Raw genomic sequence first — 25,943 nt, 5'->3', positions numbered from 1 at the left:
TTCAAACAATCAAAAAACATATCCATCATTAAACAAAATTCTGCAGTTCCAGCAGCTTCTGGTGGTCCAAACTGCTTTAAAACATTTCCTACCGTTTCGCTCAATACTTGGGATGCAAGACGTACCCTCATCACAGAATATGGTGTTAAGTTTACATGATCGCTTGTTAGTTTAGGAACAAGTTTTAAACCTCTTTCTAAACCAGAATTATAAAATGTTGAAATATGATTCCAAAGAAGAAAAAATCCACTATTCCACATGTAGCGTGATTTACATCCAGAACCAGAATTACTTAGACAGTTTCGAGAAGCTTTGATTAGATGAGGTACATCTGCAAAGAAAAAGATGAATCTATTATCATTACTAAATAAGTTTTTAGTGCGATATATAATTTTTTTCCCTGAGCCACCATCTAATTTCTTATGCATTTTGAAAAACTTCTTATTTGGAGATGCACCATCTGCAGTTGCAGCTATGACTTTCAAATTTATACTCTCCAGATAACGCACTGCTTTCCAAAATATTGGCATAAGTTGTGTCGATGTTACTCCAGTTGTGGCAAATGTTGCTAGACTATAGGAAAGTGGGTTTACTATACTTTTAACATGAAAAACTAAAACATAAGAGGCTAGCTCTCTCACATTTTTAAGTGTTGCATAGTTAGTTTGAATATCTCCTAAATCTACAAATCCAATTAACTCACCAGAGTATTTATCCCAAACCAAATCTTCTTGAACTTTCATTTCATCAAACAGAATTGTAACAAATCGTTCAGAACTAGAGAAGTTAGAAGTTTTATTTGCAAGATCATTAATGACTTGAGGATTAAAACCTCTTGAAGGATGTATATAATTTTTGTAGTCTCTCAAGGTGCGTAAACTTGGAAGAACTAAAAATCCTGAACCAGTCTTACTATCAAAACGCAAATCAGAATATGCTGACGATGATTTAGCTGCTAAATTGAGACAAAATTTTATTATCATTGGATGATATTTTACACTACAGGGGCTAGAAGCTTTAATATACTTTTGCTGCTCATTCCAAAATAGTTTCATGAAGTCTGGAATATTTTTTTGATTAAAACCAGAGTACAATGTTTTAAGGTCTTGATCAAGTTCTAAATTAACTTTTTCACTTTCCATATTCAAAACTGTTTTCATATGTTCAATCTGATTTTCCAACTGTTTGCATTTTAAACGATGTTGTTGCAAACTTAATTTAATTCGTTCGGTGGAGGTAAATTTAAGAGGAGCATTCAGCTTTGCAGGTTGGTTTAAAGTTTTATTTTTATTATTTACTTCATAATTAGTTTTAAGTTGCAAAGAATGGCATGAATAACAACAACTCTGGGATTTTATTAAAATATTACAATTAAGTGAACGATAAAACTCATCTTGATTTAATCTAGGTTTAAGAGGAAGTTGCTTAAAAAGCAAGTAGTTAAATTTTTTAGTTATAACATGCTTTTCAAATTTAAAGTTTTGGTTGATTAAGTCTAAACTTTTTACTTCAACACCAGGACAAAGAACAAGAGTTTCAATATGACTTATAAATTTTGATAAAGAAACATTTAAAAAAGATCCTTTATATTGAAGGTACAAAAGATGATCTATTGGTAACATCCAACCAAAAATTCTTACACAATAGTCTAGCAACTCGTCGACATAAATTTCATACTTTGGTAAAATATGTTCTGGAGAATTACAAGTAATTACTATAAATCTATCATCCAAAGAAATTTTCCAACAATCATCAAGAGAGAGCTTTAAAATACGTTTTGTAAAATCATCAAAAGATTTGTAACATGACGTTGTAGTTCGAGAAATTAACTCTTGCGTCACTAAAAACTCCTCACGTTTTGTAATGGATATTGAACTTCGCTGTGATTGATTACTTTTCTTAGGGAGATTTAGAGTTGGCAATGCTCCATCCTTTAAAATTTTTCGAGATGAGTAAACCCAAAATTGATCTTCAGTAAAGTGAAGCTCGCAAATATAAATGTTGAAGGAATCAATTCGTTTTTTCAAAGAATCATCGATGAGTCTGTCTCTAGTAATTACGTTAATAAGCTCATTACTCCATTTCTTATTTGCATCATTAGTTGGAGTAGGAACTTTGAAAATGCTGATACCTTTGTGTCTTCTTGAAGTTGAACAACCAAATATTGCACAATTTTCACCAGGCATATCAAAAAAAATCAATTTCAATAAAAATAGAAAGACAACTTTAAAAAATAACAGGCAACCGCTAACAACAACAATCTTTTTGTGCAGGTTCGGAAGTCCGGAAACGAGAAAATACAGTATGAAAGAGTTAAAACAATGCGCTATTGTTCGCTTCCAAACTATATCTTTCTTATAACTATGTTAATACTAATCATGTTTTTTCGAACGACAACATTTTTTCTTATATAATAAATATTATAAAAAACGAGTTCATTGTTAATTTTAAAAGTAATAACCTGTTTGGTAGAAATTTCGTAAAAACCGTCTTTAGCTACATCGAGCAGGGGCGGATCCAGCAATTTTTGGTGTTTGAGATTTTACATATATAGCATTTAAATAAACATGACATATTTGTGGCTTTTAAAGTTAATAAACTTAAATTAATTGTCAGGACCCGTAAAGCACGGGTATTGGTAAGTCTATTCTACACCAACCTTTTCTATTCTTATTTCTTATTTTAATATTTTTTAGTAGGCGGTTGAAAAATTATACATACTGTCTACCATTCAAAGTTATGAATAAAAAATGATTAAAACATTTGACAAATATTATTTGTCAAATGTTTTAGCCATTTATTTTTTTAATTTCAATATTTTCACTTCCAACAAGGCTGCAAGCAATCACGATTAGAGTTAAAAGTTACTGGAAGAGAAAAGATGAAGTTTATAGAACAAGATAACGATTGACAAACGACTTGAAAGATTGCAAATTATATGAATCAAGAAAACAAGATGAAGGGAGCGAATTCCAAAGAATTGATGCTTGAGGAAAACTAGACGCAAAAATATTTTTGGAGCACTTAGGAACAGTCATGGGTGAGACTTAATTGAACGACGAATAACTTGAGAATGAATTTTAGTAGATGGCACAAAAGACACTAGCTCTTTAAGGCAGTGCCTGCTATAGTATTTATGGAAAAGAGAAAGAGAAACAACATTATCACGATGTCATAATAGTTGCAGGTTGACTGCAAGAGCAGGTCCAACTATGTTTAAAATGCGTTTTTACACCTTGTCTAAAAGAGAAAGAGCATCATTGGAAGATCCACCCCAGATATTGCAACAGTATTCTATACAAGGACGGATTTGAGATTTATAGAGTTTTATAAAAAATAAATTTTTCTACCGCAAAAAATTGATTTCATACCGCAAAAAATATATTAAGTTAAGTAACTTTGTTTTTAAGTAAAAACAATAAGGCGCAATGTAAATGGGATAGTAACACATATCATATTTTCTTTACTGCACGTTTTGCTGCATATTTCATTTGAAGAGAGCATATGAGTATAAAGTTATAAGTAAACAAAGTTTCAAAGAGTTAGTTAAAGTTCACCGGCCACTGTGAGCCCCATGCTATAGCAGAAGTGATATCCTTTTTTAGGCTCAAATGCTCTCTCCAAGCAATTAGAGAGTGTTTGCTTCTTATCAAGACAAGATTAAATGGTAGTATCATCAGCAAACAATGCCACTTTAGATGTGAGAATATCTGGAAGATCGTTAACGTAAATTAAAAAGAGTATAGGGCCAAGGATAGAACCTTGAGGAAGCCCTGAAGTTACTGAGTATGAAGAAGAGTGTTGTCCATCGATGACGACTTTTATACTAAGATTGGTAAGGAAGGGTTCAATAAACTTAAAAATGTTACTTGATACACCGTAAGAAAAAAGTTTTTGGAGAAGACCAGCATGCCAAATTTTATCAGAAGCTTTAAAATGTTGAGAGCGATTGTCTTAACCTCTCCACATCTATCGAATGCATGATAAAACCTAACGGTTATTACTGTTAGCAAATCAAGACTCTGATAAGCACTTGTTAAATAGTTTTGAAAGCTCCAGAAAACACTTCTGCAAGACTACAGCAGGTATGTTGTCCGGACCACAAGCTGTAAAAGAGTCAAAGCAGGAAATCACTTTAGATACAGAAGGTGGAGTGATACGAATGTCAACCAATTGATCAACCTGTTTGTCAGCTATATCAGATAGAACGCAACTAGTGGAATCAAAAGATAAAATTGATGAAAAGTTCTATGCAAACCATTTACCTTTGTCTTTAGGTGAGGAGACTAATACTGAACCATACAAAAGAGGTAAAATTACAGATTTTCCCTTATTATAAATACTATTAAAGATTCTTCAGAAGTCAAGATAGACTAATTTTTGAGATGAAACACGATATTTTGTGACCTGAGAATGGCGGGTTTTGGCATGAGACAAACCTTTTTACAATGGTTTCTAGCAATTGTAAACAGACTTCTGTTTTCTGGAGAATTGTTTTACTAACAGATATGAAAGTAATAGTTTCGATTGGAAATTGCAGCCGTACAATGCAAGAAAAACCATGGAGAAGAGCAAAGTTTGACTCGGAATTGTCGAGAAGGAATAAATATTTCATGCCAGCCTGAATCCAAAAAGATATGTGCAAAGCACATTTTTCAGCAGAAAGACGAAAGATTTCTACCTAAGGGATATCACGAGGAAATTCACGGATAGAGTCCCAGTCAGCTTTAAGGTAGTTGTAAGAGGTACGATGATAGGGGATTTTGATGATGAAGAAGAATCAGATAATAATTTTAAAAAGAGCAAACAATGATCAGAAGCATCTAAGGGTGAATGTGGAGAAACTGAGTACTGACTAGGATCAGAAACAACACATAAGTCAAGTAGAGAAGGTAAATGATTTGGGTTGTTTGGAAAGCGCATTTGAAAGTTGACTATTTTTGTTAGAGATTGAGAAAGACAAAAGCTGTGGGCTTTAACGCCTGCAGAATCACTGACACTAGAGCCAAGCAATTCAGTGTGATGAGCATTAAAGTCACTAACAACAACGATATTGGCTAAAGGATAAAGAAAAAGGGCCTGGTCAATTTGATAAAAAATAACATCAAAAAGCATGCAGTCTTGAGATGAAGGAGAGCGATATAGAACAAAGTGAAAGGCGATAGAGTGAAGTAGTGCTTAACGAAAGCACATAAAAGAATAGCCGGTGGATTTAAACCTAGTTTCCCGACAAATGGGTTAATTTTTAAGAATGTAAATGCCCAGACCAAGCATGTGACTCTTGGAGTCTTTACAAATTAAAGAAAGACAACCATCAACCCTAAGATTACAAGATGAGACAGCCGAACTGAAATTAGTCTCACAAAAAGCAAGTAGGTCAGGTGAACTTTGCAAGACATAAGGTATAACAGAAGTTACTTCGAAGACCACGAAGATTAGTGAATGACATGTTTAGAGAACTTGGTGATGACGATGGTTTTTTGTGTTTTAAAGTTTTTGGTACTATAGTCATTTTTAAACTTGTTAAAGATTTTGACTCAAAGCACAGATAGTACTCAGTACACTATTTAATAGTCCAAGCAATTGCCTCATTACTGTTAATAAACCCTTAGCAATAGCAAAGGGCTCCAAATATGGCCTCGACAATGCACACCAAAAGTAAAAACAGGGACACCATCCTCGCGCAACATGGCATTCTTAGTATTCTGATATTTTACAGCTGTTGATTAAATCAGCCTCTCTGAGAGCTATCACAGAGTTCAGGAAACATGACTGAAACCCAAATTCAGTACCATAAAACTGATTTTCAGAGCTGTACCCTCATTAGGAGATAATAGAATGAGTTAATGAGCTATTCATTAAAACAGAGGCACAAGCATAGCTCATGCAATGAGTCAAAAAGATCCAGCATACAAGGTTGTAAACTGAAGAAAATGTATGATAAATACATCTACGCAACCTAATATATGAAGAAGGTTGATAGATATAATCTGTTTACTCCATAAGTTTTTGCCTAGGAGGCTTTTTATAAGACAGTAGCCGGATGCATTTAAAGTCTGTCCAAGATGAGTATTTTTATCGAGACGCCATCTTCAGCCCTTACTTAACCAAGAGCCCCAAGGCATGGGTTGTTTGAAGTCAGAGTTGGCATCGCCTAGCCTTTGCCTAAAAAAAGTGTATCCGACAAGGCAGCAGGACATTAAGCAGTTTGCACTGGGTTACATGTTACCAATAGTAGGATAATCTGACCTGAGAAAAGTCAGGTTATCCTGCTAAACAAAAGACTTCAGATAACGGCAAATAAATGCTATAAATCAAAATTAAGGAGACGTTGCCGTAACGCAATTTTAAAGTAAAAGTAAAACTGTTGTACCTAATATATGTTTTAGCATTACATAACTTGAAGTTTAGTAAAGGTAGATATTTGAATATACTTTCATTCAAATTTTTTTACACTTCTTTCTGTGCAAACACGGCTGAATGAGTAACGGCAGCAGCAGCAGGGCAACAGCATTAATTTCGATGATAATTAGCATTACATTTGATGTTAAATCAATATAGGATTTGTGTTTTATTAGTTAATATTACATATAATATATGTAAATGTATATTTTATTTTAGAAAATCAACAATATATAAAATTTTACATTGGACAATAAAATATAATAAACTTATCTTAAAAAAAAACCGTTCTCGTTTTTGTTATTTATTACATTGTTTACTATTGTTGCTTCTATCAAAAAAAATTTCTAATTAACCTTACTGGCTTGCTTTATCTAAATTCCTACATAAATTATAAATACATACATGCATTTATACATACATACATACATACATACATACATACATACATACATACATACATACATACATACATACATACATACATACATACATACATACATACATACATACATACATACATACATACATACATACATACATACATACATGCATACATACATACATACATACATGCATACATACATACATACATACATATTTACATATATACTACAAACATACGTACTTATATACACTGTATATATTTATGAATGTATAACACATACATACATACATACATACATACATACATACATACATACATACATACATACATACATACATACATACATACATACATACATACATACATACATACATACATACATGCATACATGGATTATAGTCCTGCAAGATTATATAATACTCAAAATTTTAACATGAAGTTGCGTAATTTTACAGGTAAAGAAACTGCTGCAATGATTTCTACTTTTTAAGTTTTTTAACACCTTCGTAATGTTAAAAATAAAAGTAGCAGCAATGGAGCGAAATTGAGCAGCCTTAGCGCAGTGTTTAGCGCGCTTGCCTCAGAAACTAGAGATGCATAGTTTAACGCCACCTCTGAAACTAGAGATGCATAGTTTAACGCCACCTCTGAAACTAGAGATGCATAGTTTAACGCCACTTCTGGGAAAGCTTAATAACATCGGTAAAGAAGGATGCGTGAACTTTCTTTTCGTGGTACTCTGTGATAAGATGGTAAGGACTTCTTTGGGGCACCTAAAATGATTATTTAAAAAAAAAAAAGCAGAAGCTTAACTACAAAAAATTAGCAGAAGCTAAACTTTTTTTTTTTTTAACTTTTCTAAAAACATTAATTAAATATAACTGATTAAACAAAAAGTATAAAATTTCGGACCCCTTCCTCCCCTTTTGAAATAGGACTTTAACTTTTGATTTTGAAACTTTTAAGGATTCCTGTAGGACCGTACAATCCATTGTAGGACATACAATCCATTGTAGGACCGTACAATCCATTGTAGGACCGTACAATCCGTTGTAGGACCGTATTATCAATTCGACACTGGTAGAATGTAACCCAGTATAACCAGTCACATTTTTTACTCCCTAGGTTTTCTTAGCTTAGTCAAAACAGTTTATCAATGTTACAAAAAAAAGTTTATCAACATGAAAAGTGATGCAACTATTAAAGTTTTACAATTAGCTGGCAAATCTTTTATTAATAAAAATTGTGCCGAAGTAAAAGAAAGTCGAGTTGCCAAAAAGAAAAACATGTAAGAGGAATTTTAGAGAGGTGAAATAGTTGATGATCCAACTATTTCAATGTTTTGCAATTCGACGAAATGTAGTTTTCAAAAAAAAAAGTTCTGGGGGTTAATGTATTTTTCCCTACCCCTGTCACCCCCATTTTTCCCTTCTCTTGTCACCCCAATGTTTTTTAATAACATTTTTTAATATTCGTTTTGAAATTTAACTATAAATTTATGAAAAATTATATTATATATAAAAAAAAGTCGTTAAATTCAGCATCATAATAAAACGTAACATTGCCATAACTAGTTGGTCGGAGGCTCCTCCTTACAAAATATGTCATGAGGGCTCCAAATTTTTTGAAAAATTAAAAAGAAAAATTATGATAATATTAAAAAATAAAACAATATAATATAAAAGTTCCTTCAATTTCTTAAAGGGCCCCTAAATTTAAAAATGAGCTCCGCAAATTAGCTGCCTCTCCCCCTCCCCTCAGTGAGGGGTAACCTAGCCACGGCTCTAGCAAAAACTATAACAATCAAATATATAATTAAATAATACTTATGAAGTAGGTTTAAAGGCTGTTTTTTAAAGATTCAAAATATAAAAGTATGTTATAAATAGGTTTTTTGCTTAAATAAGTAGTAAAAAGACAAAATATTTTAAAACTATTATAATCCATAAAAGGCAAACCTTGAATTTCATCTTCGAGATGAAATGCAAGGTTTACCAAAATCAGTATGCAAAAATAGTTTCGAATATAATATGGTGCTTACTTTTCTTCTTTAGTGAGTATAAGTTGTAAAAATAAGACAATGAATTGTTTATTCACAAAACTTTTATATAACAAAACTTTTATATTTTGTATAAAACATTCATAAAACTTGAACATTTAGCTGAGATATGTTTAAAAGATTTATTTAGTGGCATGTCGAGTTATATTCGAAATGCGCGCCTTTATCTAAGTTTTGTTTATGACAACGTGTAACTATTCTATTTCATTTCTCAATTGATAATAATTAATAAAAATTATTATTTCTTAGTTAATAAAATTATGTTCTCGTTTAAGCTTATGAGATAGGTTTTCATTTTATGGATCTGACGAAAAAAAGCAGATTATTATCAACAACAACAAAATACGTCTCATGTTGTTTTATAAAATGAAATATCTTAAATTCTGAGATTTCTCTATACTCTAAAATTTAAGGTGTTTTATTGTTTAATTATTTTATTTAAAAAATGATTGATTTATTAACTATGTTTTAATGTAATAGTTTGTTACAAATGTATATATTTAATATTATATTGAAAATATACATTTGTAACAAAGTGTATATTGAATATACAAAGTGTATATTGAATATACACTTCAATATTGTAGATGACTTTATTTTTATTTATTAACCATTTTAAATTTAGTGTTTATTATATTAGTTTTACAAAGTTCAAACACCTTATCCATATCTAAAATCTTTCCTGTTACTGTCTTTTTTAAACTGATTTGTACAGTTATTCATAAGGAGTTGAAGTTTCCTATTAGATTTTCCTAGTTTTCATCAACCTAATAACATATAATAAAAAAAGCAAAACATGGGGTGAGATTTTTGTGGTTTTCCTGCTATGAATGACCCAAAAATGAAAAAAGAAAAAAATTTTAAAGTTTAAAACAAAATCTAACTAAATGCAAAAACAATTTTTTTTATCTTAAAAATTATTAATAATAAGTACTTAATATGACTTAAAATATATATATATATATATATATATATATATATATATATATATATATATATATATATATATATATATATATATATAATATATATATATACATATACATACATACATACATATATATATATATATATATATATATATATATATATATATATATATATATATATATATATATATATATATATAATATATATATATATATATATATATATATATATATATAGTATAACAATAATTGATAAAATAGCATTATAATTAAAAATAAAACTAAATTAAAAGAAGTTTATAAATTAATTTTTTGTAAATCTGTTTAAAATTGTTGTAACAGCCTGACCTTTGATAATGTGACTAGACTATCACTGTGTTTGTTAACATGAGTAAATAAAAGTATGATATTTTTAATTTCAGATATTTTATGTTTGTTTAGAAAATGTATAAAATAATTGAATCTTTTTCTGACTACTCGCATTTTAAGAAACCCACAGTTAATGCACATTGTGGCTATGCATTTCCAAAGTATCTTTCATTGATAATGACTTTTTGTATCTTCTTTTTTTTGGGCTACAATTTTTATCAATATTATTCAGTGTTAATTTGGAAAGGAACTTTGTTATTTCAAGCTTGTAATAAAAACTCACCTGTTGTATGGGTGTATGCAGAAAAGGTTTGTTAGAAATAGTTATTAAATTAGAAACAAGTGTTGGACATTTAAATTGCAGCTTTAATGAAAGCTGTAGTCTAGACTTGAATAAAATTTGATTTTGTTAAGTATTTGTAAACGTTTTAATGGAATGATTTTGTTTCACTAAAACACATTTTTTTATAATATGAAGCTATAGTTTACCCCTTATTTTCTTGAAGTTGTAAAAGTATAGTGAATTGTTTTTTTTTTAATGTTTTTTTTTATATTTAATATTTTTTACATATCATATTAGTTTAGGTGTTTTATTTTTAAAATATTTTAATTTTAAAAAATTATTTTTTAAGTTCTCTTAACAATTTGAAGAATTTTCAAAGATTAAGACAGGCAAATCAAAAAAAGGAACAGATTCTTTTTTGGATTCTGAAAAATTATGCTCTGCCTGTGTGTGACCTGATCTATACCAAAGATTAAGTAATACCCAGTGCCATAACAACTGTTGCGGCAGTCTTTCCTAAGCCCCAAGCCAGCAAAAGACCACTAAAATTTGAGATTATCTTTTTTAGAGTAGTTAGTAAAAAAATTGTTATTTATTTCCTTAGTGCACTAATATATAATTACTAATTTATTTTTTCTATTATCTTTATTTTATAAATGTACAAACCGCGTTGACCTTTTTTTGCTATCAGATACACTAACTATTCCCAATCTCTACCTAAGCTCATTTATGTTTAGTACACTTACTTTTAATTATTAACAATGCACATTTTGATTTTAAAAGTAGAGAGAATTTTGTGATCTTGACACCTGCAGACCACACATAATAGATTTTCTGCTTTATCTTATCATTCAAATATATACCTTGAATAATAAAATCTTACCAACACTTTTTATTCTATTGCAGGCCTTGTTTTAAATAAAAAACAGATTAGCACATTAGCTCTTCGTGATTTTGACGTCATAAAATTATCTTTTTTTATATATATGTATAACGACATTAACTTTTTTTAAACTGCTGCAATAAAATAAATTACAGCAAAACAAGTTTAATTTACTAATTAAGAAAAACAAATCTAGAAGTGTTATTTTGTAAATGTACATATTGTGGAATGTCTATTTTGTTTCAATTTTTTTAATTTTTTAAATTAAATTTAATATTACATTTTTTATTATCATTTAACTTAAGTTAATTTCTTTCTTTTCTCGACATATATAACTATATATGAATGAAAATATGATAACTTTTTTTTTCACTATTTCTTAAAATTGTGGTTTCACAAATAATGATTTTTTAAATTTAAAAAGTTATTACCAAACAAAAAATATTACTTATTGCAAAGGAAAAAACTCAAGTTAATTACTTTACCAGCGTTTTTTTGTTGTTGTTGTGAAAAACAAAGATTTGTTTCCAAGTGCCATTTATTAAAAAATATATACCATTGTGCTTTCACTCGCCTTAAGACAAAAAAGTTAAATATACTCTTTATGAATATTTTTGCAGTGTTATAAGTTATAATATGTTTACAAGAAATTTAATTTTTTTATAAAAAAAAGATAAGGAGGAAGAAAATATTCTTGTAAATAACGCAAATATCAAATGTAATTGTCATGCAAACTTTTTTAGATAATTGTCATCTAAACTTCATAAGTGGTTTTTATAATGTTAATTACTTCTTTTATCTTACCACTTAAATGATTCCTTTAGACTTGTTTAAATATTAAAAAATGATTAAAAGTACGTAAATGGTGCGCCAGTTTACGCTTTAAAATAAGACCTGCTGCTGCATGTTCAAGCTATCTTTTTATTATTTCTCACTTTTCAACCCAAAATTTGATGTCCACAAAATGTCCACAAAAAATAAAGATGTCATTTATAGGAGTAGTTTGATCTGGCGAATTGATTTATTTGATTTAATAGGAGCAAATCCATTATTTCACACATTTTAACACTTTTAAGATTTGAGATTACAAAATAAAATAAAGTTTCATAAATCTGAAGTTTTATTTAAAGTTTTTTTATTACAAACAAATTTTAAAATTACCAAAAGTGAGATTTTAAATTTTTTTATTTCAAGTTATTTTAAAATATAAATATTCTTTGAATTCTTATAGAATATATTTTTTGGATTAATTTTTAAAGCAGTTAAATGCTGTTAAAACCTAACATAAAATACCTGTCCTAAGCAAAAAATATTTTCAGCCTATGATCCCTGCCAATTTGACTATTAATGAAACCAGAATTTCATGAAAAAGGGGTCTTGAGCTTAGGTAGGTGAAAAAAAGTTGCGTGAATGGTACGATTCATACCATCCACATTGTAATAATAGTTTTGAGCCAATAATTATAAATTATAAATGAAAAATTTTGTTAAAAGTTTGAAATAGTTTAATTTTTGTAACAAAATATAAATGATGTTTATCAAAGTTGTAAGACAGTTTTCTGTGGAAAAACCAGCAAAGAAAGCAAAAAAAAGATTTCTTGTTCTCTATAAATTGTATATGAAATAATAAATAGTAAATCGTTAAAACAAAAATCATTATACAGAATTTTTTTTTTGATTAAAAAGTCTGACTATTAACCTGTTGATCTATATTGTTTGCTTTTTGTAATTAGTGTAAACAGTTGTATTATATATAAGCTCTTATTGTGTTGCATCAGAAGGAATGTTGCAGGTATGCCATATAGGTTTAAACCCACAGACTATTCTTTTATGTGCTTTCATTTATCCATCAGCCAATATTATTGTTGGTGATTTTAATGCTCATCACACTGAATGGCTTGGCTCTAGTGTCAGTGACTTTCCAGGAGTTAAAACCCACAGCTTTTGGCTTTCTCAATCCCTACCTCAAATAGTCAACTTTCCAACTCGCTTTCTAGACAACTCAAATCATTTACCTTCTCTACTCAACTTATGTCTTGTTTCTGATCCTAATCAGTGCTTAGTTTCTCCACATTTACCCTTAGGTGCTTCTGTTAACAGTTTGCTCTCTCTAAAATTATTATCTCATTCTTCTTCATCATTAGAATCCCCCTATCATCGTATCTATTACAACTACCTTAAAGCTGACTGGGACTCTTTCCGTGATTTTCTTTGTGATGGCCCTTGGGTAGAAATCTTTCGTCTTCCTGCTGATAAATGTGCTTCTTACATAACTTCATAGGTTCAGGCTGGCATGGAATCTTTTATTCCCTCTCGATGAATCCAGGTCAAGCCTCACTCTTCTACATGGTTTTCCTCACATTGTGCTGCTGCAATTTCCAATCAAAACCATTACTTAACCATTACTTCCATATCTATCAGCAAAACAATTCTCCAGAAAACAGACATCTGTTTATTACTGCTAGGAATCGTTGTAAAAAGGTTTTGTCTAATGTCAAAGCCCGCTATTCTCCGGTCGTGAAATCTCGTATTCCATCACAAAAATTAGGCTCTCGTGGCTCCTGGAGAATCTTTACTAGTATTAATAATAAGGGTAAATCTGTTATTCCACCTCTTTTATGGTTCAGACTTTGTCACCTCACCTAAAAACAAAGCTGAATTGTTTGCTAAGAACTTTTCATCAATATCATCTCTTGATTCCGGTTGTTGCATTCTACCTAAGTTAGTCGTCAAACAGGTTGATCCATTGCTTGACATTCATATTACTCCAGCTTCTGTATCTAAAGTGATTTCCCGCTTAGACACTTCTACAGGTTGTGGTCCAGATAACATACCTGTTATACTCTTGCAGAAGTGTTCTCCGGAGCTGTCGTCTAAACTTTCAAAACTATTTAACAAGTGCTTATCAGAGTCTTGTTTTCCAACCTGCTGGAAAGGGACATCTGTTATCCCTTTCTTCAAAAGTTCTGGAGAGCATTCTGATTTGTCTAACTACCGTCCCATTAGTCTTCTTCCTATCATAAGCAAGGTTTTTGAGTCTTTGATTAACCAGCACTTAATCTCTCATCTTGAATCTAGTGACTTACTTTGTGATCATGAGTATGGATTTCGATCTTCACCTTCTACAGCTGATTTGCTAATAGTAATAACCGATAGGTTTTATTGTGCATTAGATAAAAATGGAGAGGTTAAGGCCATCGCTCTTTACATTTTTAAAGCTTTTGATAAAGTTTGGCATGCTGGCCTTCTTCATAAGTTTTCTTCTTACGGTATTTCTGGTAAAATCTTAAAGATAATTGAATCTTTCCTTTCCAATCATAGTATAAAAACTGTCCTTGATGGACAGCACTCTTCTTCATATTCTGTAGCTTCAGGGGTTCCTCAAGGTTCGATCCTTGGCCCTATACTCTTTTTAATTTACATTAACAATCTTCTAGATATTCTCACATCTAAGGTGGCATTGTTTGCTGATGATACTACTATTTAATCTTGTCTTGATAAGAAGCCAACACTCTCTGATTGCTTGGAGAGGGGATTTGAGCTTGAGCCTTTCACAGTGGCTGATAAACTTAAATTCATAAAAACTCAATTTTTTTCAGCCAATCGTTATTGCAATAATTTAGATCTTCCTATATTTATGAACCGTAATATACTCGATGAGTCACCCTTCATTTACCCTTTATCTTCTAGGATTAACTCTTACTTCCGATCTTTCTTGGAAACTGTATATCAAATCCGTTGCAAAATTAGCATCCGCTAAGGTTGTGTCTCTTTATCGAGCTCGATACTTTCTTACTCTGAATTCTATTCTCTATCTATAAATCTCAAATCCGGCCTTGTATAGAATACTGTTACCATATCTGGGGCGGATCTTCTAATGATGCTCTTTCTCTTTTGGACAAGTTGCAAAAACGCATTGTAAACATAGTTGGACCTGCTCTTGCAGCCAACCTCCAACCATCATATCGTCATAATACTGCTTCTCTTTCTCTTTTCTACAAATACTATAATGGGCACTGCTCTAAAGAGCTAGTGTCTCTTGTGCCATCTACTAAAATTCATTCTTTCGTTACTCGTCATTCAATTAAGTCTCATCCTTTTTCTGCGACTGTTCCTAAGTGCTCCAAAAACTCTTATTCCTCTTGTTTTTTACTTGAACATCAGATCTTTGGAATTTGCTCCCTTCATCTTGCTTTCCTAATTCATATAATTTGCAATCTTTTAAGTTGTCTGTCAATTGTTATCTCGCTCTACAATCTTCATCTTTTCTCTTCCAGTAACTTCCAACTCTAATAGTGGTTGCTTGCAGCCTTGTTGGAAGTGAAAATGTTAATATATATATATATATATATATATATATATATATATATATATATATATATATATATATATATATATATATATATATATATATATATATATATATATATATATTAAATTGTATATAACATTTATAATGTTTATTGTACCCTTGGGGGTATTTGCAATTGTTTATATATTGAGTAAAGATATTTTCCAAATAGAGAAAACAAAAAAATATAGAATTATTATTACAAGCTATTTTGGCCATGAGCATTGTGATAAAGTTTGCGGATTTGGTGTCGCAGTACGATGATTTGGGTGAAAAATACACTGACTACTGCTTTCTCTACTTCTCAGCTAACAGCATAAAAAGAGTTCATAAATCGCCCTTCTTAAAAAGCTACTTTGTTTTTTTTTAGGTCATCATTTAAAAATTGGATTGCATTTCTGTGGGCAGTATTTTGTAAATGTTGAGTAACACCATCTTTTTTAATGTAACATGCCCCATTTATATAATGTAATGTGGCTGTTCTTATTGCTTCTTTGGTATTAACCAAGATGTTATCTTAATAAAGTGCACATACATTACAGAAGATTTTTACATATATAATTCCATTCTCAACATATATAATTCCATTCTCTCCAACAGTTTTTTTACAAAAAACCTGAAAGATTCCATTTTCCAAAAGTTTTCAAAGCGACTGTTTTTATTCAAAATTTTATCTGTTTGATAAATTATGTATTAAAAAAAGGAAAAAAAGGTAGAATATTTGATTTGTTGAAATCCATAGTAAACATGAAACCCTTTATAAAGGAAATGAAAATGTTGTAAGGTAATACAAATAACTATATTTAGCTAGAAGTTTATTCTGCTTATTATAAACATGTTGCCATTATATTTTAAACAGTTCTATTTTACTTTAAAGTATAAATATTGTATCTCTTACATGTGTCTTTAATTTTTTTCCATATGAGGCTTGCATATAAGTTTCTTATCCATTAGTTATTAACTAAGTATGATTTTTGTTGTGAGCGATGTAACAGTTCTCGTTACTGAAAAAAGATCTATAAAATCATTGTAATTTTTTTTTTTTTTTTTGTTATTTCACCTCCCCAAGGCCGAGAAGGCCACTACAGATGAGGAGGCTACTTAATTGTGGTTATAACCCTCTCTCAACTCTATAACTCCGAAACACGAACCTTGACGAACAAGGCCGCTGCGCGGAGAAACAAGTTGAGCGCGGTACTACCAGGGACGTGGTGGGGATCGAACTCGGAACCTCTCGCTTATGAAGCGAGCGCTCTACCACTACACCACTACCGCAATTACAGGGAAAACATTTATAGAAATAAGAAAAAATTAATTATGCTAAATATTATCATTTTTTCTTAAGTATTTATCATAAATATTAAATTTTTGTATAAATATCTTTCTATAAATATCATTTAGGAAGTAATTTGAGTTTAAATACTTGTGTAACCAAATCTGCTCTATCATTTGCAACCTGACCCAAATATAAGTTTTCAGTTATCTCACGCCATTTTGGGTTGAAATTAGAAGTAATTAAAAGATGTTTTTATTTTATTTATTTCTATTAGTTGTTACAAGTTTCATTCATTTATAATTACAATTTCATTCTATTTTACAGTTTTAAACAGTGCTTAAGCAAAGCAAAAAAACTATCAACAATTTTTATTAAAGAACTTGACTTTGGTAAAATATTTGTCTACTACCCATAAACTTGAATGTTGATTAGAAGTTTATCATTTCTAATCAACATTCTTTCTATGATTCTTACTACTTCTAATCAAAGTTCTTTATTTGGTAAATATTCAAAAAAAGTTGAATAACTAAGTTCTCTAAATATCATTACATACAGGTCTAGCCAGGGGCAATTTTAGGAATGAAATGAGTAAGATGAATTCTTTAAAAGTGCCAAATGTTTGATGAAAAAAGCAAAAAGTCCTTAAAGCTCCAAGTCCACTGACTATATTTCTGAAAAAAACCTGATTATAAGCCTAATGTTGACTCTTCCCTCTTCTTAAAGAGGGGGGGGGTGGCAGGGGAACAACCCCTTTCTCACACTACCTGTGAAATTGTCCCTGGTTCTCACCAATCGATGGTCAGGCAATACCTTAATAAACAGTCAATCATAAGTACTTTCTTAATGGGATGAAAAAAATTAGTTATTGTAAAACTATACATAAATAAACAAAAATTGTTACACGTAAAATGAACATAAGTTGTGAATGAAAGTAACTGAAAATTGAATATGATGAAAAGTCTAAACTTAAACCATTTTATTTTCTTGAACTCATTTTAATAAAAAAAAAATTTAAACAAACTGTTTAAAAATCAATTAGTTCACAATTGTGGTTAAATGATTTTACTTAATATCCTCTAAATAAAACTTAATTAAAAAATCGACTTAATATCTTTTAAATAAAATGTCACATAAATGATATCAAAGAATAATTTAAATATTCCCAAAGATAGAAGTTTTTGTGCAAGATAAAATTGCTGAACACATTGGCAATTAGCCTTTTTACATGTAAAATGTGAGCACTGTAATGCTTCTTAACAAGCCCTGCCATGTTTTTTTACTTAAAATTTTAGCAAGAATATTATGTTAAGTTTTAATTTTTATCTATTTAATTAGGTAAATTTATATTTTAATATTATTTAAGACCTGAAAATTTAATAAGAAAGTTTAGATTTAGTATAGCTAAGTTATTATAAACACATGTGGACAAGATGATAAACACATGCAAAGAAGAATCAAATTTAAAAAACATTTAATTTTTTTTTTTAAATTAAGGTTAAATTTAAATCAAGTTAATGTTTTTTATTAAAACAATTAAATATTAGAAACTATTACAAACTGTTCTATTAGGTATCATACAAGCTGTAATATGCCTAATAGAGCAGTTATTAAAAAATGGTGGTTTATATCCTGAGGCTTTCAAATAAATGATTTAAGAGAACTTACTTTATTTACTAAATTTACATTTAAAAATTATTTATAAATTTACTTATTTAAAACTTGCAGAGACTATCCAAAGCTTTTGAAAAATTGTGACAATTATATTAAAAACAGTGCTAAATTAGCAACAGAAACAATCGTACACGGAACATCACTCACAAAATCATATTTTATATGGTCTTGCGCATGCGACTGCTGTCTTAAGATTGAATGAAGGTAGCAAAAAAAGCTCCTGATACTTTTGATTTCAATAAAAAAGTTCTGATTCCTTTAACAATGTTAAAGTTCAAACAACTCTGGGATCTTATATAAAAAGGCTAAACGCCTTAAAAATTACAATGACAATGATGCACATAAACACATAGTGATATCATATACTTGCTAAATACTTAAAAAAAAAGTTTAATTGCTAGATTTTTCAAAATATTACTGTCTATGCTATTATAAGCAATTAATCATTAGCCATTTCACGGGCTGAAAATGTATATCTGTTTTTTTAATTTTTATTTTTTATGAAAGAATGTTAGTTTTTAGAGCTGTTGAGCATTAGTTTTGAAATTTATCCTCAAAAAAAGTTTTTATGTATAATGAAATATTTGTATGCAAATTAATTATATATATTGTTGTCATTTTTAATGTCACTTTTATTGTTTTAATGCTATTATCTAGTAACAGTTCTGAAAATATTTGTTAATAAATTTGTTAACAGACCTTTTTGCAATTGATTTGAATAATATTTTATTTTAGACAACCCATCTTCAACACGTGATCAATATTTTCGAGCAAACTGGTTATGTTGCTATAGCAGGAATAACACCACCAAAAAAATGGGATGTTATGTGGTCATATACTTTTCCTTTTTTAAATAATTTCAATGACTTACTTCAAAAGCTTCAACCACATCAAAAGGTCATTATTATTATTTTTAAAAATAGAAACATTTATAGTTCTGTTAAAGTTTATAAAAATCTGTAATTAAAACAAAATTTAATTGATATTTTAATAGTTTAGGTTAATCACATGCCAGGTATTGGTTACTTAACATTAAAAGTTTACTTAGCTTCATTAAAGAAACAATGGATTCCTGAAGCTTTTGTATTACCTGAAGACAAAGACCAATTTGATTTGAGGGTTAGCGTTATAAATTATATGTATATAAACAAAGACCAATTTAAAAGACAAAAATAATATGTGTGTTTAGATAAGCACTGTGACTTCACATTTAAATAGCCTGCTGCCAGGGGCTTCAGTACATATATCGACTATATTATAGCCTGCTGCTGCAAAGGAGTGCAACAAAAACTCAATATTTAATAACCTAGTTTTTTTTTTTACTATTTACATACATCAACTGACAAATAGGTAGAACATGGGAGGAGTGCTGCTACAATGACTGACAACTAGGTAGAAAATGCAAACTTTTTTGAGTCTTCCAAATTAATTAAAAAATAAAAAATATGTTTACATTTTATGGTATGGTAAAAATTAAAGATGACTATGCAATGGTATACATATATATATTAGCCCATCCCATTTTAAAATTTTAATTCACTGAGTGTCATAAAATTTCCCTAAGGTATTGTTTTTTTAATTAAATTTTTTATTTGGGATGACTATTTTTACTCGAGCCACTCTTTTAAAGTTTAACTTTTTTATATTTTTTGAGTTTAAGGATGTTTTCAAACGATTGTGTGCATTTTTATTGTTATTATATTTGTTAACTGGTAGTATTTTAAAATTCACAAATTGGTTATGAATTAAAAAAAAAACATAGATTTTCAAACACGGTAGCATTAAGGTCCTATACACAGCAATTAGATTCTTTTGATCTCAGACAATTCAGTCACTTTAAGCACTGGCTATTTAAAAGATAAAGATTTATTGTGAACTTGCGTAAAATCAGATCATAAGGTAAAAATTAATATAAACGAAGTTATTTCACACACCAAAAAAATGCAACATCATGCAACTTAAGATTTATAAATTTTAATATTTTAGTCTTACTATTTAATAACAATATATGTCATAAAAGTTTAATAAACTATGATTTCCAAAAGGTTTAAAACCAGATGTAAAAAGACAAAAAAGTTAACTCTAAACCAATTTTTTTCTCCACTAACAGAATTTTCTTAAAATCAGTAGAAATATAATAGAAATGAAATCAATTGAAATCGCAATTTGTCAAAATTAAATGTAATAAGTTTTTAGCGTCATTTTAGTGTCATTTTAAACCTTATTTTATATACATTGCTTTATTTTTAATCTAAACCTTTAAGATCAACAAGACTAATCGCAGATGTGTCATTATATTTAATATGAGCCTGCTGCAGAGGTGAAATTTAAATCATAATAAAACCATATGGGGTTTTTGGATCCATTAATCATGGTGATAGCATTAGCATCATTTAGCATGGTGATAGCATTAGCATCATTAAGCATGGTGATAGCATTAGCATCATTAATCATGGTGATAGCATTAGCATCATTAATCATAGTGATAGCATTAGCATCTTCTGATATCACTGCGTAGAAATGGTGAAAGTTCTTTATTCAATTCAAAGAAAGTTCTGAAAAGATGTAAAAACAAGCACAACCTAAGTTGAAATCCTTCTGAAAGCAGTTTTAGTTGATAAAGACTATCCACTACGTCTTGAGTTGTATATTTCACCAGACTTCAGGATAATTTTTGATGTTCTAGGTCATAGTTTGAAAAAATGACTACAGATGAGACTCCCTCAGACTTTTTGAATACAATGAATTTCAAATCTTTTAAAATTCAAAGTTGCTAACAACTCATCAGAATTCACAGCAAAATCATCAATCTAGTGACCATAGTTTAAGAAATTTATTTCCAAAACAAGATATATATTTCTTATTTTAAAAAATAAATTGCTAGGTAGGAAATATGTTTGTTAAAATAAGAAATAAATTTCTTGTTTTAAAAAAACAAATGAAGGGTAGGTTATTTATTTCTTAAAACAAGAAATGTATTTCTCATTTAAGTAAAAATATTTTGTAATAAGTATTTCAGTTTTGCTGTGCTTACAGTACAATTTTTTCAAAATAATGTAGAGTGTATGATGAGCTTAGAGAAGCTTTAGATTCTATTTTAAATATAGAGTTCTTGTAAAAAGCCATTAAAACAAAAGAAGAGTGGAAACAAGAAGCTAGCTACAGTGACTGCTTCCTCACAGTTGGCTATTACTCTATATAAATCTATTGACTCTAAGTCAATAACTCAAAAAATTTGAATGGTTCTAATTGAATTTTGATGCGATACCTAACTGCAAACTCTGAACTATAAAATACATTTAGTTTACAACAAAAGATCAAAGTCCTTTACCCAATCTTTTAAGTTAATCATTTTAGATTTGTTTGATCCTAGGCTCCAATAACATTTACTTTTAAAAAAAAAACATTGAATTTGATGATGATAATGATGATTATGGTGATCATGTTGATCATAATGATGTTTATATATATCATGAATTTTGAATAAAAAAAAATACTTTAGGATGTATAAATTTTTATGCAGCCCCGGTCACAAACCTGGCCCTGGTCATATATCAATCCCAGTCGCTTACATATATATTAGGGTGATTCAGATTGTAATAGAAAGAAAAAAAAAAGTTCACAAAAAGCATTCTCCTCAAGGTTGCCTGTGTTCCTTTATTACCTAGGATCATGTGTACCAAAACATTAGACTAAAAGAAGCAATTTTAGGGGTTGCCATGTTTTATAAGATAAATTAACCATTGGTAAAACTTTGTGATTGTCTCAAATTTTGCAAATTTGTTTTTTTATTTTAGATATATATATGTATATATATATATATATATATATATATATATATATATATATATATATATATATATATATATATATTTTGAATAGAAATTAATATGGCAACCACTAGATCTTTTGCTGTGGTGTGGCTTGTTGGTAAACCTACACAAACTCTGTCGACTGCCAGACTTCTTTCAAGAGGGGATGTTCTTCAGAGGTTGCCCTTCCATCATATAGAAGAGAAACAAGAAGTGAAAAAAAGTATTCGGGCAACAATTGAAACAGTTCTTGTGATATGGGAGAGAGGAAGAATTCCAACTCAAAGAATTGACAATGCAGAAAGAAAGTTAAAAAAAACTTTATGCTGAATATTTGTTGCTGAAAAAACACTGATGATCAAAATTGGACAGCTGTCAAATGAAAGAAGGACTTTTCCATGCTGACCTTGAAGAACTTTTTGATATATCAACTAAAAATGCATCAGAAGTTATGAAAAACAGTGAAGATAAAGCATTTTTACATCAGCAGCAAGAAGATCCATTAAATTGTAGCATGGCAGGAATTGATCAGAATTTAACAGCTAGGGAGGCACGGAAACGAGTCCGAGAAACTAAAATGGGATTGAGACGTCAAAGCAGTAAAGCGGAACTGATGGAAAAAACAGAACTCATTTCTTCTTCATCAGCAGTTGACATTGTGAGTGAAAGTAGCTCAAGTTCCTTGGACGATGATGAATATCAGACTCCTTCTGCTTCCAGCACACTGAGCACAAGTGGTTCAACGCACACTGAGCACAAGTGGTTCAACGAAAAAGAAGATGAAAGTTCTAACAAATAGTGTTGTATCGTCTCTTGATCGTGTTAATATTTCTGATCTTGAGCTAACCCTAAAAATTTTAAGTTAAATCTGTTTACACTTTTTAGATACTCAAATTTATCATCTATTTAAATAATAGATAAATTGAGAAATTTTTGTACCTAAAAAGTGGACAAAGAAAATATTATTTCTGTTGATGCGTAACTAAGAGTAGTTTAGTTTTTCGTTATTTTCTCAAAATCAGTTTACTCGGACTTTAATAAGTTATAAATCTATGTTTTGATAATTTTAGGTTCAAAAGTTTCCAAATAAGTCTTGGGTACAAAAAAGCAATAATCATAGAGGTATCAAAATCATTCAAGCAAAAGGTACTTTTTGGCATTGTTCATTGCTTTAACAATATATCTGTGTTTACAAAAATTAAAAAAATAGTTTAAAAAACTGCAAAACTTTATAGTTTTACTAAAAGAAAAGAACAACAACAAATCTATACTTTTACTTAAAGATGAAAACTGCAAACAGCTTGAGTTAAACTTTTAATTAAAATTGTTTTGAACCATCATTGTAACATTTACCGATGAGACTGAAGACAACTGTTGAAGAAATCTTTTTTTTTGTTTCCATATTTCAGATGTGGACTTCCAATCAACAAACTCCTTTATTCAAGAATTTGTAGATCAACCACTTCTTGTTGATGGAAAGTATAAATTTAATTGCTCTTTTAATTTCCTTTGATAATTATCAAATTATTAAATAAAATTGTATTTTTTTTAATATAGAATTAAAACCTTTTTATCAAGATTAATTATAAAATTATGCAATAATTTCAGACAAAATTTCAATAAAATTTTCAGACAAAAAATTTTTTTATTTGGTTTTTTTATCAAATTTTTAAAGGTTTATTTTAATTTCAGAAAGTTTGATATTGGTGTTTATGTTGTAATAACATCAGTTGAACCATTACTTGCATATGCCTATTCTTCTGAAATTCTTGTCAGGTATGTTTTTGTATTTAATGATAACTTGTTTAATTTGCATTTTTTTTTTTGCTTTTACTCTTAAATCTCAATTCGGTTATTCATCTGGTTTTTGTTTTTGATTTTTAGATTTTGTAAACATAATTATTATCCTTTTAATCCTGAAGATACTGAAAGTTATGTTGTTGGAGATGACTACTTACCCGTCTCAGAAGTAAGTATTGTTTTGGTTATTTGTTTTTTGCCTAAGGATATCTTGAAATCAGTTTTAAAAACTGAGATCATTGTCTTGGGATATAGGAAAACTTCCAAATTTTTCTTTCTGAGCAAAACAATAAACTTTTTAGTGTACTTAGATACTAACTTTGCTTTTTTCCTTTTATAGATGCCTTCATTAAAATCATATTACAACCAATTTAAAATGACAGTGCACGACTCTCTGTTTACCTATCTCTACAGTATTGGTATGCTTTTTATTATTCACTGTTGCTCATGCAATGGTGCTTCTTAGTAGTTAATTTAAGTTTTGGTTTTAATTTGGTAATTTTTTTTTTTGTCTAAGGATACTTTGAAATCAGTTTTAAAAATTGTGACGTCAGATTGGTTAATTATTTCTTTGAATTTAGAAAGTGACTGTCCAGACCAAACTCTTAATTAATATATGTATGCTCTACTACGTCTATCCCTAAATAGTTGATATATATGCTCACTTTGCTGATCCCTAAATCAGTTGATGTATGTACACTCTGTTGTGTCTACGGCTTTGTCTGTCTATGTATATACACTTTCATGCACCTAAATGCTTAGATTGTATTTATACAAACCCTCAGTTAGCACATGTATTGAAGCCTCTGCAAGTGTCTATTTTGAGTCTCTTGTAAAATTATTAGCCCATCTTGTTTTTTTTTTCCTTCTGTCTTTGTAGTAGTAAAACTGTTTAGAGGACTTGGTTGTGGATATTAGAAATATGCTTAATGAGTTAATAAAATAGTTTACCTTTAATCTAGAAGTATCTTTGTTTATTTCTTAATTATTATTTGTTAATAATTATTAATTATTATTTGTTTGTTTTTAAATTTCTAATTATTATTTGTTATTTCAGTTAATTTGGTTTATAATGGTTTATAACTTGGTCTTATTTTTTTTCAGGTTATAATTCACAAAAAATTTGGTATGAAATCAAAAGATGTATAGCTGAGGTATGATTTTTGAAAAAAAAAGCACCCCAAAGTAAACATTCATACATTTAACTTCACATAACACCCTTAAGGGATTTCCCAGTGCCTAGACAAGTTGTGTTCATATGTTAAATAAACCTTAGATAATAAATTAAAAGTTATTTAAACTTACTAAAATAATTTAGTTATTAAGAAATTAGAAAAAAAGTTAAGCATTTTTAACGCTATATTGTTTTTGCAAAAGAAATTTTTGGCTTATTGGTTTATTCATTAAAAAAAACGTTTTTAAAAAATTTTTTTGTTAAAAGTTTAATTATTTTATTTTTCAGTTTTTCATATTCAAAAAAATAATTAATTTTAACAAGTTAGATTAAATCCAAATAGTTCAGGAAATCAATATTTTATAATATTTGACAATTCTTTAAATATCTCATAATAGTAATATTATATATATATATATATATATATATATATATATATATATATATATATATATATATATATATATATATATATATACATATATATATATATATATATATATATATATATATATATATATTAGAGAAAAACACGATATTTTTTAAT

General features: G+C 29.0%; 1 protein-coding gene across 5 annotated transcripts in view; it reads left to right on the top strand.

Annotated features, from left to right (window-relative positions):
• Positions 1 to 10,097: 10,097 nt before the first annotated feature.
• The window catches only part of LOC136071930 (probable tubulin polyglutamylase ttll-15), a 50,310-nt gene continuing 34,464 nt past the window's right edge, over positions 10,098 to 25,943 (top strand). For 4 of the 5 annotated variants that reach the window (XR_010638623.1, XR_010638622.1, XR_010638624.1 and 1 more), the window contains exons 1-9: positions 10,098 to 10,456; positions 19,346 to 19,507; positions 19,610 to 19,729; positions 23,493 to 23,568; positions 23,832 to 23,901; positions 24,115 to 24,198; positions 24,307 to 24,391; positions 24,563 to 24,641; positions 25,327 to 25,376. Coding sequence is in view for 2 of the 5 variants with exons in the window: in XM_065797764.1 (XP_065653836.1) it covers positions 10,223 to 10,456; positions 19,346 to 19,507; positions 19,610 to 19,729; positions 23,493 to 23,568; positions 23,832 to 23,901; positions 24,115 to 24,198; positions 24,307 to 24,391; positions 24,563 to 24,641; positions 25,327 to 25,376 (960 nt within the window). In the remaining 3 variants the exon portion in view is untranslated. Of the gene's footprint in view, positions 10,457 to 19,345; positions 19,508 to 19,604; positions 19,730 to 23,492; positions 23,569 to 23,831; positions 23,902 to 24,114; positions 24,199 to 24,306; positions 24,392 to 24,562; positions 24,642 to 25,326; positions 25,377 to 25,943 lie in introns of all 5 variants that reach the window. The other variant, XM_065797765.1, reaches the window with a different exon arrangement.

Source organism: Hydra vulgaris, chromosome 05 (genome assembly GCF_038396675.1).
Source record: "Hydra vulgaris chromosome 05, alternate assembly HydraT2T_AEP".
NCBI classification, from domain to species: domain Eukaryota; kingdom Metazoa; phylum Cnidaria; class Hydrozoa; order Anthoathecata; family Hydridae; genus Hydra; species Hydra vulgaris.
Note: the sequence above shows the minus strand (reverse complement) of the source record. Positions and strands in the feature narration are given on the sequence as shown.